The sequence below is a fragment of the Sminthopsis crassicaudata genome, chromosome 2 (genome assembly GCF_048593235.1).
Source record: "Sminthopsis crassicaudata isolate SCR6 chromosome 2, ASM4859323v1, whole genome shotgun sequence".
Lineage (NCBI taxonomy): Eukaryota > Metazoa > Chordata > Mammalia > Dasyuromorphia > Dasyuridae > Sminthopsis > Sminthopsis crassicaudata.
In genome coordinates, this window is record NC_133618.1 from 330586977 (window position 1) to 330602699 (window position 15723).

Genomic DNA, 15723 nt, shown 5'->3' on the forward strand with positions numbered 1-15723 from the left:
ATAATTACTTTAGTTACTTTTCAAGACCTAGCCAAGTTTTAGCTCTATGTGAGCGAAATTAAAACCTTCTAAAAATAGGATGTCCAACTTACAGTGAATTCCTCAGGACTGGAAATCTTTTGGTGAAAGTTGGATGACCTATTGAGATTTTTCTGGATAGGATTCATACTTTGTGTAGAATTATAGGGTGACCTCTCTGGTCCATTCCAACTCTGTAATTCATTTAACTAGGTTCTTTGTTGCTGCTTTTGCCCTTTGAACTCGTGAGTAATTCTAGCTCTAAATCAGTGTTCCTATCCTAATTTATCTGATTGGATGTGAAGTGTTTTTAACTTTAGGCTCAAATTTATGCAAAGTTCTTAAAATGTCCTTTTTTTTTTTTTTTAATAAGAGTTTGGTTTTTGTTTTTGTTTTGTTTTGTTTTTAGAATGTTGGCACAGTATTCTATTCTAGTGTTTCTCATAACCAAAGAAAGAACCTGTTTTTACAAATGAGATTTCCAGAAGGCATAGATGTAAAGTGAATTGTTTAAAATGAACTTTACTCTAGATACTTCAGGCCCCTTCAGTTGAGAATCAGAATTCCTAATATTATCCAGATAAAATGGAGTAGAAATACAAAGAAATAATAAGACTGCATTGCAAAAAAGATTAGTATTCATTTTAAATACAGGAAAAACAAATACTCAAAGTGGTTAATTATATATGTTATTTGTATCTGTATTTTTACTGAAATGCCACCTGTCCTGCCTGTTTGCAGTTTGTTCAACAAAACTGACCAGAAAAATAAAGAACTAAATTCCAGGTTCATGAAAACCAAGTTTCAGTTGGCTGAGATTCATTTGATTGCAATAGGAAAGAAAGAAAAAAGAAAAAAAAAAAGAGTTGTGTTGTTTGCACTTTGATCTGTTACCTTACCAGCTTTTGATCAGGAAGTTAGCACCCCTTAATCCCAAGACCAGTAAAAATATTTGTCTTATTTCAGGTAATATCTGATTGAGAACCAAATATTATGGTTTAGTCATGTGAAGAATTCACAGTGGCTATTCTCTTTGGCAAAATGAAGAAATACAATAGACTTCAGGAATAGTAAATATGAAATAGAGTTGAGAGCATAGAAAGAAGTTTTACTAATGATGGAAAAAACAAGTTTCTTAGTGGAATTCAGAATTACCCAGAGAACACTCCATGAGGTTGGGGTACCCAACTAAATCCTGAAAGGGATTTTGTACCCTAAAACAGTTATTAAGAGTAGGAATACCAAGAGTGTGAATGAATATCTGAGGCCAGGTGGAAGATAGGCTTTGCGATCTTCATTTATTAATCTGAGCGTCAGGGTTTATATACTGTTTAGACTAGTGTTACATTAACTCCTTAACTAGCAGTAACAAGATATCTATCGTAACAGAAATTATCAATAGCAAGATATTTGACAAAACAGAGTTGTAAGTAGTAGAAATTGTCAATGGTAAGGTATTTGTCAAAACAGAGTTGTAAGTAGCATAGTTGTACTGCTTTCTTCCTGTCATATGCATTCTCTATCAAGATTATCTTAAATTTATCTAGCATATGGCTTTCCATAATTGTTAAAGAGATGGTGAGCCAGTGCCAAGCAGAGCCTCCAAGCAAGGTTCCAATACCTGGACCAGACTCCTTCCATTCATGCGCCTACTCAATACTGGCCTTCTACATTATCCAACTCATACACAAAGAATCTTCACTATATGAAACAGGATGAGAAGCTTCTAATCTGTTTGAAGATCTAGGGGAAAAAAAGCCCTCCACCCCTTAAAGAAATTCCTCCCCCTTTAAATCAAACTTAACTTTGTCTCCATCCTCTACCAATAATCTAATTCTGTTCCTTGAGGCCAAATTAAACAAGTCTAACCCCTCTTTCACATCATAGCTTCTCAGACACTTGCAGAGAGCTATCACTTCCTCCCCGACTCTTTTCTCCAAAGAAAATATTCCTAATTCCTTCAGCAAATCCTCAGATCATATGGACCCAAGATCCTTTGCTATCCTTGTTGCCTTTAGTCTATTAAGATCCTTTTGAATCCCGATTCAGTTATTCACTGTGGCCAGCTGTCTTCCTCTTAGCTTTGTGTCTTCTATAAATTTGGTGGTTGTAGTAATAAATATTTATCCATTGTTTTTTTTTTTTTTTTTTAAAGTAGCCAACATTTGGCTAAGCACAAATCCCCATAGCCCTCCAAAGGAGAATTCCAATCACTTTAACATTGAACAATTAGTAACTGCTCTTGTGAATATGGCCATCCAACCAGTTCTGAATTCATCTTATGTTGTTACATATACATTTCTCTTTGTTGTTACATACACATCTCTTTTCTCCAGAAAAACAGTATGATTTGCTTTATCATAAGGTTTATTAAAATCTAAGTAAACTCAATTCACAATCACCTCGCCATCTATTTTTTTCTAGAAGTTTATCATCTTTTTAATGGTTTGTGCTAGAATTTTTCTGGAAATTTAATTTACTTCCTTGCTTCCTTTTTTAAAAAAATCAAGACATTTGCCCTTCTCCAGTTAGTTCATCTGGATCAGGTGACTTGAATTTATCTACAACTAAATGCTCATATTACTTATTTGGGATATCAGCTTCCTGTTAGTCATTCCACTGCAATCAATATCTTGTACTGGTGTTTATATTCAACCTTTCTTTCCTCACCTTGTTTTTATTTTTTCTACATTTCTTTCATAGCCAAACTGGTTGATAAATTTCCTTGGGTGTAATCATGGTTAGATCTCATTTTTCTTCATTTTTGGAATTGATTCTTTTTGAGTTTTCAGACTCTTTAGCATTTCCCATTTTCTCTAGTCTTGTCTTTGTGAAATTTTAGTCCATCAGAGATTCTATCTATCTTTCCCCTAAACTCTGTAAAATATGCTTTTCTAGTTTCTAGGATATGTGTTAGACTATGCCTAGATTTCTTTTCCTTCCCTGAAACAAATTCCAAGAAGATATCACTTCCCCTCAGGTTCCCACCATCATTTTCATATTCATAATTGCTCCATTTGAAATAACAATAAATAGAAACAACTTATGTGACTGTAATTGGAGAATAATACAATAAGTTATGTTAATAGAATGGAATGTTATGGTGCTATAAAAAGATTAATGTGTAGAATACAAGGAATATGAGAAAACCTATACAAGCTACTTAGCAGCCAAACCAGTATTGGATCCATAATAACTGCAACTATATAAAAAAGAAAGATAAAGCCAAAGGCATCAGAACTTGAGACATATATAAGGGAACCTTAAAGCAGAAATAGTTTTATTTATTTGTTAATCTCATTTAATTCTACTTTGGTGAAGGCTAAGAATTTAATGTAGGATTTTACCATTTTGTTGTTGTTGCTGCTGGATAAAAAACACTTTTTTGTTTTATAATTTACATTTTTGGAGTGTTAATCATAGACATTTATAGTCTATAATTCCCACTTTAGGCACAATCAGTATTTTTAAATTAATGCCTCAACTATTAATATGATTTTCATTGGCTTATAGACCACTTCTGGCCCACAATATCTCTCCAAATACTTTCACAGGTTGTGCACTAACTTGTAGAACCTCAGAGTTGGATGGAATCTCGAAAGGTCATCTAGATCAAACAGTACCTCAACAAAAATTACATTTACAACATCAGTGAATTTGGCTCTAAAGGGCTGCTTTGTTATTGCCAAAGTAGAGCCAGATAATATCCACAAAGTAGTCAAGGGCCTGGATGAGTAGTGTAGAAATGTAGATTGAATAGCCTGTAAAATAGTCAATCTTTCCATCACCTTTACATATGAATTTCCCTTGGACTTGAACTGTCTTTTTCTTACTCATTTTAATTGTGAAATGGTTTTCTTGTAAGTTTCTGCTTAACCAGTGAGGACAAGGAAACTTGAACCCTGAAACAATGCAAGGAGCCTAAATTTAGTGCCAGGTGGAATATTTACCTTTGAGTTTCATTTCTATTTCAGGTTTGAATGTTCAATTGCTTTGAAATTCCAAAGAGAGTGTGAGGAGACTGGTCTTTATAATAATTTTAGTTTTAATTTCAGAGAGAAAAATACATCTTAATTTCCTAGATTGTGATTTCTGGTCAGTAGTTAAGGGGCTAACCTTTTTATTTTCCTCCCTAGGCAAGTAAGAGAGAGACTGAAGAGTCAAGTTGCTCAAATGAGGGAACAGGTTCCAGGTTTCAGGCCAGGCCTGGCGATTATACAGGTATTATGATGTCTTCATTAAAATAATTTGACCCATGGGAAATAAGCAGTTTTCATTTGAAATATGAAATTGTAATATTACCTTACCACACACTATACATACTTTCAGCTTCCAGATATATTATCTTACTCCTTGTGAAATTTTTATTAGGAATGGATACTGTGTAACATAATTTTCTTTCCCCATTATCTTGCCACTGTTGCTTTTTGTTGCAAATTATTCCCTATTAGAAAGGTTGGGGTTGCTAAGAAGGAAAGACAATTTGAAGACCTATGGTTATATTCCCGACACATGTTCTCTTCTATGATTTTGTTTTGTTTTGTTTCTTACTTTTTCACAAATTGCTGTGAGAATCAAAAGTATGTTATAGAACTGTGCTTAGAATATCCAAGAATTGGGGAGGTTTATTAAAGAGAGAAGACATATGTCATGATCAAGTCCAGGTTTCCATAATAACATTTTTCTTTATCAATACTCTGTTTAAAGACTTCTATCTAACCTTCTCTACCTTCCTTGTTTGAATAGGTTAATCTACACTGTTTTCATAAAGCAAAAAAAAAACCCATTGATTCTATTTAGCTGCTTTGTAGGTATTTACCAAGATGCATATCTTTGGTGGATTTGCCTCAGATATTTGGCTCTTGTGATATAAAGGATAGTGGTTCATAATATGAATTATATATGATTAGACAAGGCATTGGGGAAATAAAATTAATTAGGCTTTTAAAACAATGCTTACCCTTGCTTTGTATTATGTATGTCTTGAATGAACTGCTTCCAATTCACAAGCAGGTATGTGTGAAAATAGCTGCTTGATAGTAATGTTGAGTCTTAATAGACAATTAACCCATGATAAAAGTGAAGTATAAGGCATTTATTAGTAATTCTGGATTATTTCATTCATATATAATCAGTGATATCAAATTTGGATTTTATATGCATTATATAGGAATAAGATTGCTGTGAAAACTCAGGAAAGAATCTGAGATATTTGTTACCATGTTTTGATGAGAGAAGTGCTTTGAATTTTCACATATATGAATAAAATTGCCTTTTCACACTGAACCATATGCTTGTATAAAACATCATTTCTATGGAGAAATAACTCATAGATATTAAGACAAGTTAAAAACAAACTTTCAGAATAAGTAAAAGCAAATCTTAACAAGGCAGTAGTATACAGAAAGGTATTGAATGGAATTCAAGATTTAATATTATAATAATAAAACCCAAAGGCATGCAAAAAATTAAATAACAATCAAAGATTTTTTAAACAATTCAAGACAGTACTAGAAGGGGTGTTGTTAGATCCTGCATGATTACATAGTAAATAATTGAATTTGACAGATAAAAGTGAGTTCTATAGGAGTCAGGGGAAGGTGTTTTAAACTGAAGGAAAGCAATTTATGTATAAGTTTAGGATTGTCTGATATGCCAAACATAAGGTATATGTGTTATAGTGTTCCCCATATTCCAAAAAAAAAAAAAAAGATAAAAATTAATCATTAATTAAAATATTGATCAATTAAACCATTAGTCATTGGTTATTTATTCACTTAGAAACAATTGTTTCTTTTTGTTGAGGGAGTTAAGAGAGAGATGATAGACACTTTGGATCGTGGTAAATAGATATGTTTTGAATCTTTGTAGTATAAATAATAATAATAATAGCTCGCATTTGGGGGTTTCTAAATTACATTTTCCTTTCTATTCCTCTTATGAGAATCTCACAACACCTTACTGATCAGGTAATACATATTATTACCATATTTTTGGTGAGAAAAATTAAACTCGGGGCTGAGCCATCCATACTTTAGAGCCTAAAGGAATCTCAGAGATTAATCTGATCTAGATGATCAAGGCCATGGAATTTCAGCCTAGGTATTTTTACTACCCATTGTTTTGGATTTTTTTCCTGCTCCACCACTATACTACATAAGAATAGTAGCAACTGAGTAGGAGGCTATATCAAATAGAGTTAAATCTAGTTGGTCAACCCTGATTGTGAAGCTTTTTTTTTTTTTTTGCCACTTTTATTTACAAGATTTAATATTTAGTAATGTAAAATGATAAACTGTGAAAGCATAGAGAAAAAATAATCTATATTGAGTCATATTTTTTGTCCAAGAGAATAAAATACACAATATCAATGATGATGCCCATTTTTAGAGTAATACATCTTTCTTTGGAATCTAAATAAAGGAACCAGATTTCTTCTGAAATTGATTTTGGCATCTTGATTGTGTGTAGTTCAGTCAAATTATATTCCTTTTCTTTTTCCTATAAAACCCAGTACAATCCAATACATAATTTCCATGACCTCATTCTTATTGTTAGTTGTACATTATGCAGGTTCTTTACTGATGACTCATGGCACATGAATTTTAAAACAGCAACTCTTTTTTATAGCTGGACCTGGGATTCCATTAGTACTGGGAGCTTCTGATAAGGAATTCTCTCTGTCAATACAGGTTAGAGTTGTGTAGGGGCATTGAGAGATTTAGTCTTGTAAGTGGTACATTTTTGTGATGGCAAAAAGCTAGAAACAAAATGAATTTCCTATAAAATGGAGAATAGTTGAATAAATTGTTATACATAAATGTTAGTTGGTCAACAATATTTGTTAATAAATGCTTGCTTTATTTGGGGTGCTGTGTTAAGTGCTAGGGATATCCAAAAAAAGGTGAGGAAGTGGAGACATGGCCCCTGCCTTCAAAGATCTTATGATCTAGTGGAAAAAATATGAAAAAAAAATTTTTTGCATATAAAACGTATACAATGTAAATGAAGATTAATTTCTAGGGGTTTTTGGTTACTGAGTTCCTTTTATTCCTTTTAATCTTTCCTTTAAGTGCATGTCTGAGTTAGGTTAACAATATTTGTAATAGAGTGCTAGTGTGTGAGTACAACTATTTGTTTGATTAAGTAGTAGTGGTTGTTCCAGTAGAGTGAAAGCAGGAGCAATGGGCAAGACTATAAAGGGCCTCCTTCAGAATATAGGTTCTGAACTTGAGTCTTGGAGGATTCCATTGAGGAAAGTGAGAAATCTGGGTATGGGAGATTGCTTATGAAAAGGTGAGGAGGCTAGAGATGACTTGTTTTTGAGGAAATAAAGACAACCAAAGTAGCTCACTTGTAGAGGGCATAGAGGAGAGTATACTGGAACATTTGTTTCTGTGAGAAAGGATAACTCTAAGGGATTCAGAGAAACATGGGAAAGCTAATATGAAGAGATACAGGACTACAGGACAAGGAAAGCAAAACCAAGCAAATCAGTGGTAGAAATGGATCCTTGGCCGAGGGGTGGGGGAGGTTGGGGAGTTGTCACATATCGACTAAAAAAACTACAAATTAACATTTTCAATGTTATATTGTGTTTTTATTTTCTTGAATATTCCTAATTCTATTTTGATCTGATTCCTGCTGAAGTTCTATATGCAAGGTGTTTGACAATTCTAGTATACACTGTGACAGCTATTATGTAAATTTAAAAAAAAAAAAAAAAAACACTAAAAGGTAGCTGAACTCAGATAAATTGCAAAGCAAATCTTTACATTTACATTATTTAAATCATTGTATATATTATTTTCCTTGTTTTGCTTACTTTACATATGTTTTTCTGTATAAAATAATAATACTGTGTAAATAATGATTGTTTTATTTTCCTGCCAGTGTTTATTACCAACAAGAGCTGCACAATTCTTTGTCTTAGGAACAAGTTAGAGGGTAACAGATTTCTTAAAAGACAAAAACAATACAAGCAATCTTCCTAATTTCCTCAGCTTTAAATGTCAGAAGGGAGAAGGGAATATTAGATTCTTGTTTATGTTTATTGAATATGTCTTTCTTTGCTCAGATATTGGAAGATAGCACAGGATTATAAACTGTATCTGATTATTGATTTCCAAAGGTTGTATATTTCTGTGTTAAGTTCTCCTAGATATATAACATTCCCCAAAACTAACTGTAATAAGGTTTGTTTCAATTAAAAACAAAATCACAACTTTATCAAACTAAAATCTAATGGCTTTTCAATATATTATACCTCATTAAATATCTTTGTATTTGTTTATTCTAGGTTGGAGATAGAGATGATTCAAATCTTTATATAAGTATGAAACTAAAAGCTGCTGAGGAGGTAAAATCTTAGCTGATTCTGATAGTTAGCACAATGATTCCAAATCACCACTTCTCTACCCCTCTCCTTCCAATTAAAATTCTGATACCTTTATCCTAATTTGACTTGTATTACAAATTAGAAATAGGTGGCTTTTAACTAGAGACTCTGGTTTTTTATTATTTGCTTTGCTCTTAAATAGAGAGCTAGAATGGAAAAATTAAAGAAACACAATAAATCTGAAGTACTGTGGGAAAATAAATAAATGAGTAATTTTATGACAGTGGTTCTTGAACTTTTTGGCTTCTGAGCCTCTTTATTTTCTTAAAAGTTATTGAGGACCCCACATGAAGAGCTTGTGGACTATATACTGTCATTGTTGGCCATCTTAGAAATTCAGAGTTTTATTATTGTTATAAAAAATAATTTTAAGTTTGTGAACTCCTTGAAACGGTCTTCAGGACCCTCCAGGGGATGGTTTATCATAATCACTAGAATGCTACAGATTCTTTTAGGACATAGAGGATATTATTTATCATTAAAATCCTATCTTGCAGTTCTTCCATTTTGGCTAATTAGATCATTAAATATGTTTTACATGTTCATTCTTCCAGATTGGAATCAAAGCCACACATATTAAACTACCAAGAACTTCAAGTGAGGCAGAGGTAAGTTGTTGGGCCCATGTGGAACAAACTTCCTTATTGTTCCATATGATTATGGACATGTATAGACATTTTCAGGACTAAAGGTATGTGTGTGTCTGTGTCTGAATGTCCGTCTGTGTGTGATATATACATACCTCTTCTCATATCTTAGGGCCATAGGAAGGAACTCAGAAGAAATGATGTAGTGCTTTGATCAGGTTATTCATCATTGAGCACACATCTATTTAGTGTCTGCTGTGTTTAGAGCATTTTGCTAAAAACTGAGGGAAATAACAAAGAAAAATACCAGATCACTGCCTTCATAGAGCATACAGTCTAATAAGTAAATATGACAGACACAGTTATCGTATAAAATAACTCAAACACATAAAAGGTGCTATATATGAAGTTATATAAGAAGTTAAACTCCATATTGAATCCATTGTCTCTCTTAAATATCCTCTCCTTTACCCTCAAGAGTTACCACTTTATTTCAGACCCTCATACTTGGAATGTGGAATGTGTTTCTAATTGTTGCCCAAGCAGCCATTCTTTACCTCCTCTCTCATAACGTAACATCAAAGTGGCCAAAATTATCTTCCTAAAGCACAATGATTCTGTTTCTTTTAGAATAAAATAAAAACTTCTTTTTGGAATTGAAAGTCCTTTCCAATCAGACCTTAGGTGATTTTTCCAGATTAGTTTGCTATTCTTCCCTTCATTTAATATATATTCTGGCCAGATTTACTTACTTTCTTGTTGCTCATATATGACTTGCCATCCTATCTCCTTACCTTTGCACAGGCTGACTCTTATAATTTGAATATGTTTCCTTCTCACCTTACTTCTACCTTTTAGAATCCCTTGCTTCCTTCAAAACTTAACTCATTTAATGCCATTCCCTACATCAGGCCGTTTCTGGACCTTATATGTTGTCTCTTATAGAAAGGAAATTCTGAGGAACTATTTCTTTTTTATCTTTACAAACTTTATTTTGTAAATTTTTAATAAATGTTTGTTGATTGCTTGATAGTATAGTCTTAATGCTTATTCAAAGCATTCCAATAACAAGTTATTAAAAAGTAAAGCTGATGATAGGGTCCTAAATGAATGACTAAGTAAGAAGACAGGCCAAGAAGCAGAGTAGTATAATAGAGAACCAACCTCAGTGCCAGGGAAACTGGATTTAAGTCTTAGCTTTGACACAAATTTACTGTGTAACCTGGGCAAATTACTTAACCTCTCAGTGTCCTAGACATCTCTTTAGAACTATAAACTGCAGAAATTGCAGTTTTCATCTAGCTACCTACATTTGTAGGAGCTTCTTCATCAGGAATATCTTAAAACAATGAAATAAATCATTGATCTAGACTATTTTCCCTCAGAGATTTCCATGCCCACCTCTCCTGTCCACTTTCGAAAACCCCTTTTTAAATTACTATCTCAGCATACCTCTCTAGTATCTAGAGATATTATTAGGAGGTGTTTTAATCTAACAGGAAAGTTATATGCAGGACCTATATGATAGTGGGGTTTTTTTTCTTGGAACTATCTAAACCAGAATTCTTGGAAAGCAAGTGAGACCAATAGTCTTTGCCTTACAATAATTTCCATTCCAACCCTCTACCTTCATTAACTTAAAGAAATTTTGTTTTTAGGTTTTAAGGTGCATCACATCTTTGAATGAAGACCCTGCTGTTCATGGACTCCTGGTCCAGTTACCTTTAGATTCAGAGAAGACCATTAACACTGAGCTGGTGACAAATACCATTGCTCCCGAAAAGGATGTGGATGGGTGTGTTTGCCTTTTTGACTCACTTCATTTTAAAGTCATTGTATCTTTAGAACATGTATTAATTATTCAGGGAAACTTCTTGCCACTGTTTAAAAAGGTTCAAAGACCTTAATTGCCTTGTTCTTATTTCTTCTGCCTTTAATTTAATGTTTCAGATTAACTAGCATCAGTGCAGGAAAGCTTGCTAGAGGTGACTTAGGAGATTGTTTCATTCCATGTACACCAAAAGGATGCTTGGAACTTATCAAAAAGACGGGTAAGGCTAATTTTTCAGAGCCTCTTTCTTTTTTGTTTTTTGGTTTTTTAAAGTCTTCTATTAATATTTATATTTTTCATTCAATGGTTCCATGTAAGACAACCTGGCATTAATTTAAGAACTTATTCTACATTTTATACTAACTACAAAATTTATATAAAGGACATCTTTCCTCAAGCTCATATATATTATAACCATCAGAACATATTTGTTCATAACAAATTAATTAAAAATCTTTGTTTTGAGTTTTTTTTTTTTTTTAAGAGTAATGGATACTTTGATTTAGTTATTTATATATATATATATGTATATATATATATATATATTTTGGTCTTTACATTTATTCATCAGTCAGCAAGCATTTATTAAACATTTTGTGAGCTTAATATTTAATACACTGAGCAAAGGGTTGGGTGATTTTCAAAGAAAGTCAAGAAATTGTTCCTGGTCTTTAGAAACTTACAATCTAAGGGCTAGACTCAACATATAAATAAGGAGTCAGCATATAAATACATATAGCTGCACATGAATGGAATGGTAATTAATTTTTCCTAAAAATTTTTAATATTATTTTTTAAAATATTAAGTGTTTATTGTATTTCTTGGTTTGTTCATATTGGCAGTCTTAGGCTATCTAAGTTGGGGGTAAGAGAACAGTGGTCTATGGTTGGGTCAGACATGGTTCTTTCAGGACTTGTCTGGTTCCATATGCAGTGAACATGATTAGAATGTACCCTCAAGTGTCTTCAGTGTTGCCTTAGTGTTGGGCTCTGCCTAGATCCACTTCCTTGCCACATAGCTCTGGTCTGTTCCCCTGCCTTAAATGCAGTTAGAGCTGTTCCCACACTGGGTCCCTACAGAAGACTTTGGAGTTGCACCCAACCACTTTTATTTGAGGCTTTTCTGCCAGAGGGCTTCTCAGGCAGGACCAGACTAGTCCTTTCCAGTTGCCCAGGCTTGATTTGTATTCCAGTTGAATTCTCTCAACTGGCCCATTCCAAGGTTCCTACAGGATTTTATCAGTCCTTCTATGTATTCATAAGTCTGGCATAGGCTTTCATATGTGATTTCTCTTTATTTCACCAGATAATGGGGCATTTTTTCGTTTGGGGCAGGGGAATGTTTGGGGAACCTGGGCTCCTGTGCATCACCTCCCCTTCCAGGGCCCTGGTTTCCTCCTCTGCAAAATGAAGGTGTTAGACTATGTATGAGATACTTTCCAGATCTAAATCTCTGGTCTTGGGATCCTTCTTTTCCATCCATAGCCTCTGTCTATACTTATTTCTCTCTTCTCTTTGCTTTCTAACTCCCTCACCGTCTTTTGTTTCTTGTAATTTAATCTGGTCCCTCTACCATATTGCTGTTTAGTTATGTCAAGTTTTTCTTTTTCATATGTGTAGGTTTTCTTCCCACTCTGCTATGACTCAGTGAATGAATTTTGCTTAAACTGCTTTCAGAAAACCCACAGCAAGAAAGAGCACATATCCAAGTCTCAATTTATTAGTCAAACTTAGAAGGGGGTGAAGAAACTTAAAAAGTTTTTGACTTATAATAGAAACCCATACATGAACATTTATTCCCTCTGACCCTAGTAAGATGTATATTGCATTAAGAACAAATACCTCTTGCCTTTGTGTCTGAAATTGATTCTGGGGTTTCTTTCAGGAGTGAAAATTGCTGGTAGACATGCTGTGGTGGTTGGACGCAGCAAGATTGTTGGTGCTCCAATGCATGACTTGCTTCTATGGAATAATGCCACGGTGACCACATGCCATTCAAAGACTGTCCAGTTGTCTGAGGAGGTAAGATCTTTAGGGAATAGTGCACATGTAACGTTTATTATTGTTAGTTGACCAAAAAGTATGCTTTGCCATAAGGGTGCAGGAGATTGGGTGTCACAAAATAGCACTTAGACATTGTTTTCTGACAATATTGAAATCCCTAGTCTAGCATAAAATCTAAGTTCTGATTTAATGTCTTTGTAATCATAGGCAAATGTCTAAATTAAGGTGTTCAAGAAGATTTCTTTATGCATAATAAGAAGAGGCTAATCCTTCCCTTCACAGAGAGAAAAGAGAAGTATCAGAAATAGATTTTTTTAGTTATGTCTTTGGCTCATCTTTAATGCTTTCTTCCTCTCCATCCTTCAACCCAAATGCCCCCAGCAAATTTCTTTTATAATGTCTCTGCAAAGGACATGCTCATACTCCTGGTTTTAGACATGGGAAAGTTGAGGTCCTAAGAAGCTTAAGTGACCTATAAAGTTTACTTAATATAGCTTAGAGGAAAAATACAAGATTCCTGGTGGTATTTCAATGCCCTAAAATACATTTCTAGTATCTATTTCTATTTACTGCTATGATTGTTTCTCTCCCCCCCCCCCCTTTTTTTTTTGATAGGTTAATAAAGCCGATATCCTTGTAGTTGCAACTGGACAACCTGAAATGGTGAAAGGAGAATGGATTAAACCTGGAGCTATAGTAATAGACTGTGGAATCAACTATGTTTCAGGTTAGTGCTCCATTCGTTATTTTTGGAATATTGGGGAGGGTAAAGGAAGATTCTTTGATTCATTGGAAGTAAGCCATGAATGTACATATTGAATGAAATGGTGATAAGTGAACTCTTCTAGAATTTGTGCTGAAATGGAACTTTTAGATAATGTTGATGAAATCTAGTATTATTGAATAAATATAAAGTATAGCTTCTAGATTTTGTTTCAAGTCTTAAAGAGATAATCTTTTCCCCCTCTAATCTTAAATATGAGGTACAGTTATTAAATTGCTAGGAAAATTATTCACTGTCAAGTTTTCACCATATTTAATCTCCCTCCCACTCTCTCACCATGCTTTTAAAGCAGTAACTCATAATTGATAGCTCATTTTTCCTGCAGTGCAATTATCTAATGGATTATAAAGAAATTGCTCTCCTACAACTCATCACTTTCACTGCTTCCTGAGACATTGGAGTTTCTTCTGCTTAAGATTTTATCTTATGCCCTCTGTGTAACAAAATTTCAGTCCTTGCCATCCTTTACCTTTATTCTTTTTGAGATGGAGTGAGATGGAATAACAAAGTTGATAGATAACAGCCAGTTACTCTTACAGGTTAAGAGTTATCATAGAATGTTTACTTGAACTTTAAGCTTTTATCAGCCTCCCCTACAATTTGCCTTTTGCAGAGTCACTATGAATAAAACAAAAACAGCTCTTTCTTGATGTTGTTTTTCTGTGGATTGTTATTGGGAATACAAGACCTCCATCAACTCTGCAAAACTGGTTCTTATGCTCCATGAAAAAAGTAATAATAATACAGAACAGTAGTAGAGAAAATGAAAACAAAAGTTGAACTTTCCAAACATTCTTTTTGGATACATCCTTGTTCCCTACAGAGTGATCTTCTTATCTTGGTTCTTATTTTGATTATTACTTTAATATTAATTTCTTGATTTAAGTAATTAAATTTATGTTAATTTAATTACTACTTTTGCTTTATTTAATTATTACTTTTGTAGTACATTCAAAGCATAAAATAAGATCATCCTACCAAAAATCCAAGAGGCCTATACCAATTAAGAGTTGAAGAGAGCGACTGGGATATTGAGAAGATGGGAACTATGCCATATGGGGATCATCTAATGGAAGTGGGAATGTATACCCTGTAGAAGAAAAGACTTTAGAGGGGACATGATAACAGTTTCCAAGTATTTGGAGCGATGTCATGTGGAAGAGAGATTAGACTTCCTACGTTTGGTTGTAATAGGCCAAACTAGGAATCAGAGGTAGAAGTTTCTGGAAGGCAAGTTTCAGTTCCATGTAGAAGAATATTTCCTGACAAGTGTTTCCCCTCATTGTCTGAAGTTCTTTAATCAAAGGCTGGAGGGCTATTTGTTGGGACTGCTCTAAAAGAGATTCTTCAGCTTGTGGATTGGATTAGATGGCTTCTGAGGACCTTTCCAAACTTTAGATGCTGGAATTCTGTAAATGTTTCCACATCTTCATGTTGAAAAGTGTCCATTATGGCAATCATACCATTCCTAAGGCAAAGAGCCAACAGAGAGAAAGAGAGAGAGAGAGAGCGTTAGCTGTCATAAACCTTAGGTTTTATGGAGGAAGAGTAGATTTTGGGAACTGTTGAGTGTTTGCTATTTGTTGAGTGAATGCTATTTATTATTTATTAAGAATTGGGGAGGAGAGGGGTTTCCCCTGGAAACAGGGAATCAGTTTGTAAGCCTATCTCCTTATTGGACTAAATTCTAGAGTACAGAAAAAGAAAAGTTTTAAGGTGAATATAAAAACCAGTTTATAGATAATAGTTGACTGTCATGTGCTATAGTTCTATTAATCAGAAATGTTACTCTGACAGAGCCTTTTACCATAATCTCAGAAATAGGTATTCTTTCCCACTTTGCTGCCTAAAAACAAACAAAAAGCCTCACAATCTAAAACTTTCACAGGAGACTTTTTTTTATCAGCAAAGACCAAATTATAATTAAAAAGTTATATGATACATTGATAGTCATGGTTTCTATAGATGAGCATCTTGATGATCCCTTAAATTTGCATAGTGTTTTATTTTTCAAAGCACTTTCATTTACATTATCTTACTTAGTTTTAGAAACATCCTTCTAAGTTTGTTAGGGAAGATAGCATTTCCCAACATCACAGAA

At 33.7% G+C, this 15723-nt stretch overlaps 1 protein-coding gene across 1 annotated transcript in view; it reads left to right on the top strand.

Annotated features, from left to right (window-relative positions):
• Nucleotides 1–15723, top strand: part of MTHFD1 (methylenetetrahydrofolate dehydrogenase, cyclohydrolase and formyltetrahydrofolate synthetase 1) — a 56159-nt gene that overhangs the window by 5473 nt on the left and 34963 nt on the right. Inside the window, exons 2-8 of the mRNA XM_074290353.1 lie at nucleotides 4155–4239; nucleotides 8318–8377; nucleotides 8971–9024; nucleotides 10662–10798; nucleotides 10954–11054; nucleotides 12720–12856; nucleotides 13454–13565. Coding sequence (XP_074146454.1) covers nucleotides 4155–4239; nucleotides 8318–8377; nucleotides 8971–9024; nucleotides 10662–10798; nucleotides 10954–11054; nucleotides 12720–12856; nucleotides 13454–13565 — 686 coding nt within the window. The remainder of the gene's footprint in view (nucleotides 1–4154; nucleotides 4240–8317; nucleotides 8378–8970; nucleotides 9025–10661; nucleotides 10799–10953; nucleotides 11055–12719; nucleotides 12857–13453; nucleotides 13566–15723) is intronic.